Source organism: Oratosquilla oratoria, chromosome 2 (assembly GCF_046742065.1).
Source record: "Oratosquilla oratoria isolate Oo_2021 chromosome 2, ASM4674206v1, whole genome shotgun sequence".
Lineage (NCBI taxonomy): Eukaryota > Metazoa > Arthropoda > Malacostraca > Stomatopoda > Squillidae > Oratosquilla > Oratosquilla oratoria.
In genome coordinates, this window is record NC_134778.1 from 78,532,351 (window position 1) to 78,534,820 (window position 2,470).

At 47.1% G+C, this 2,470-nt stretch overlaps 1 protein-coding gene across 2 annotated transcripts in view; it reads right to left on the minus strand.

The window, feature by feature from the left end:
* Nucleotides 1–472: 472 nt before the first annotated feature.
* Nucleotides 473–2,470, minus strand: part of LOC143040481 (phenoloxidase-activating factor 2-like) — an 8,765-nt gene continuing 6,767 nt past the window's right edge. For both annotated transcript variants that reach the window (XM_076211576.1, XM_076211581.1), the window contains exons 3-5: nucleotides 2,454–2,470; nucleotides 1,255–1,987; nucleotides 473–1,120 (exon numbers count right to left, since the gene is read on the minus strand). The exon at nucleotides 2,454–2,470 is cut by the window's right edge and continues 163 nt beyond it. In XM_076211576.1, the coding sequence (XP_076067691.1) occupies nucleotides 786–1,120; nucleotides 1,255–1,987; nucleotides 2,454–2,470 (1,085 nt within the window). In that variant the 3' untranslated portion in view covers nucleotides 473–785. The remainder of the gene's footprint in view (nucleotides 1,121–1,254; nucleotides 1,988–2,453) is intronic.

Sequence of the window (2,470 nt, forward strand, 5' to 3'; positions counted from 1 at the left end):
GCCTACTACTGGGAGTTGAAGAAGAAAAAGGACATCCCTTTGGACCATGTCACTCACCATTCTTTTATGAAAGTTAGTCTCCATACAAAAATGAATATTGATCAGTTTTAACGATTATCATCCCTCCGTTCTGCCACCCTTCTCAAATCTTTCCTTTACCATCTCTACGACTCACTTTCCTCTGTGCCATATTATTCAAAAGGATATAAGAGTTGGATATTTCTTACAAAATATTAAATACTGTACACTGCCCTACTTCCACACTACCCAGATAATACGAAACCTCTCCTTTGAGTGTTTTTATAGTTCAAACTGGAGGTTGTGGCCGGCTACCCGGAGGCCTAAAGGCCTTCTGTAAGAGACCTGAGAAAACGGATTGATTGACCGATAAGATAGGAGCAGTAGGATTCTTAGACCTCAAAGTTCTGGCTTGTCAAACAGGTGCATGTGAAGGAAATGAAGACAACAAAAACGTAACCAAACCATGACTATTTATTTGCCAAGATGTCTGACAGGGGATCACATGTATACAATAGCTATAAGATAGATCCAGTTTATAAAGAAGTGTAATGGAGATAAATAAGGGGCACGTAGCAGCTTATAGAATGCCACCGTGACTATGTATGTCATGGAACAGAAGAGGCTCGAACTGTGGTTGTAGAGCCCAGGCAGACGACTGTAGGCAAGTGACCACAAGGTAGAGCGCCGTGTATCGACTAAATGTCCTGTAACGGTCATTTTTTTCAGGCGAGGCACCAAAGAGAAGAAAGTTCCACCGGATACTCCTAAACTGTGTATGTCCCAGTAATGACGCTGTTAATGAAGTCATAGGCCTTGGCCACATCGGCATAGACACCAGGTATGTTCTCGGTGCCACAGCCGACGCCCCAAGCTGTGATCCCCACCAGAGAGTAACGGCCCTCGTGCGCCTCGTCTTCGCAAACGAGAGGTCCGCCGCCGTCACCGGTGCAGGAGTCCTTGCCGGCCTCGCCGCCAGCGCACAAGAACGAATGATCCAGCCGGAAGAATCTACCCAGGCGAGTCTTGCGGAGGAGCGCCTGGCAATCGACGTTGTTCACGAGGGGTAAATCTACCTTTTTCAATATGGTTTGGTAGGCTCCTGTGAAAAAAAATAATAAAAAAGAGAAAAATTAATCAAACGCGAACGGTTTCCTTTATCGTAATATATGTGTCTGTAAATGCTTAGACGGACCATAATAGTGACTACTGAGGAGAGCGAATATCATACTGTACCTGTGAAGCTGTCTTTTCCCCACCCGGATGCGAAGCAGCGTTTACCATAACTAGATGGGACGCCGGCCTGGAGTGATGGCAGGCATGCCCGGTTGATGTGGTATTCGTACGTTATAGACTCTGATAATTCAATTACTGCCACGTCGTTAAAGAGAGGACCACGCTTGAAGTTAGGGTGCAAGTAGAGGCTCTTGACGTCAAAGTCTTTGTAGGGTTGAGGTTCGTCGTAGCTGTTGACTTGCCACTCGCCCAGGCGGACACGGAAGTCATGGGCATAATATCCAAACAAGCAATGCGCGGCCGTTAGGACCCACCTCTCGCCCACCAGCGTTCCGCCACACTTGAACGTATCGTTCTTGAAGAAGAGGAGCGCCTGCCAAGGGAACTCTCCAAATCCGGCCTCGTTGACTTCAAGTCCAGGAGATTGGATGCGAGTATCAAGTAATTTGTAATTTCGCACGCCGCACTGAAGCTCTGGCTGGTATGCTGACGTGGGATTCCTGCAACACACGCCTGGGATCTCTGGTAGATAATTGATTGGGCACTCGACCCAGCTTCCTCCTATTCCTCCTCCTAAATCGAAGGTCTGGAAAACGTTTGACGTGTCAAGAGCTTCGCCAACGCAGAGCAGATCCGGAATACAGATGGACTCACCAGGGCAAGTTTCAATGGGCTGTATGTCACTAGGGGGAGAGCAGCAGATCCCCACAGTCGTGCTGTCTAGTTGGCATTTCTAGAGAGAGATCGGGCAAATTATTTAACTGTTTCAACACCATGAGTATATCTATCCTGCAGTAGGATGGTTGTTCTCTACTTGAATAGCTGTGAACAGTGAAATCAAGGCCGTTCGTTTACTAGTTGGTGTCTTTAAGTCGTTCACCGCAGTGCCCTTGCCTCCATGTAACAGTAACATGGGGAGCCATTTGTCCCCATCAAGAAAAGCGTCGAAAGGGAAAAATAAAAGGTAAATTTCATTCAATTCGGAGGTGGATTCCGGGCTAAGTAGGGTCTGAATCAACTGAGACCCCACTCAGGCTTATAAACACCCCTCTATTGAGTAAACTCGCAAAACGTTTGCCACAGAAAAATCTGTCCTGAGTACTTTGGTTCTGTTGAGACACGGTGACGCTGTTCAACCTCAAGTCACCCTGTGAACGAACGCTCTTGATAGACTACAGATTCAAGGCCTGTCTACTTACCTGTGGAGCATAATTCC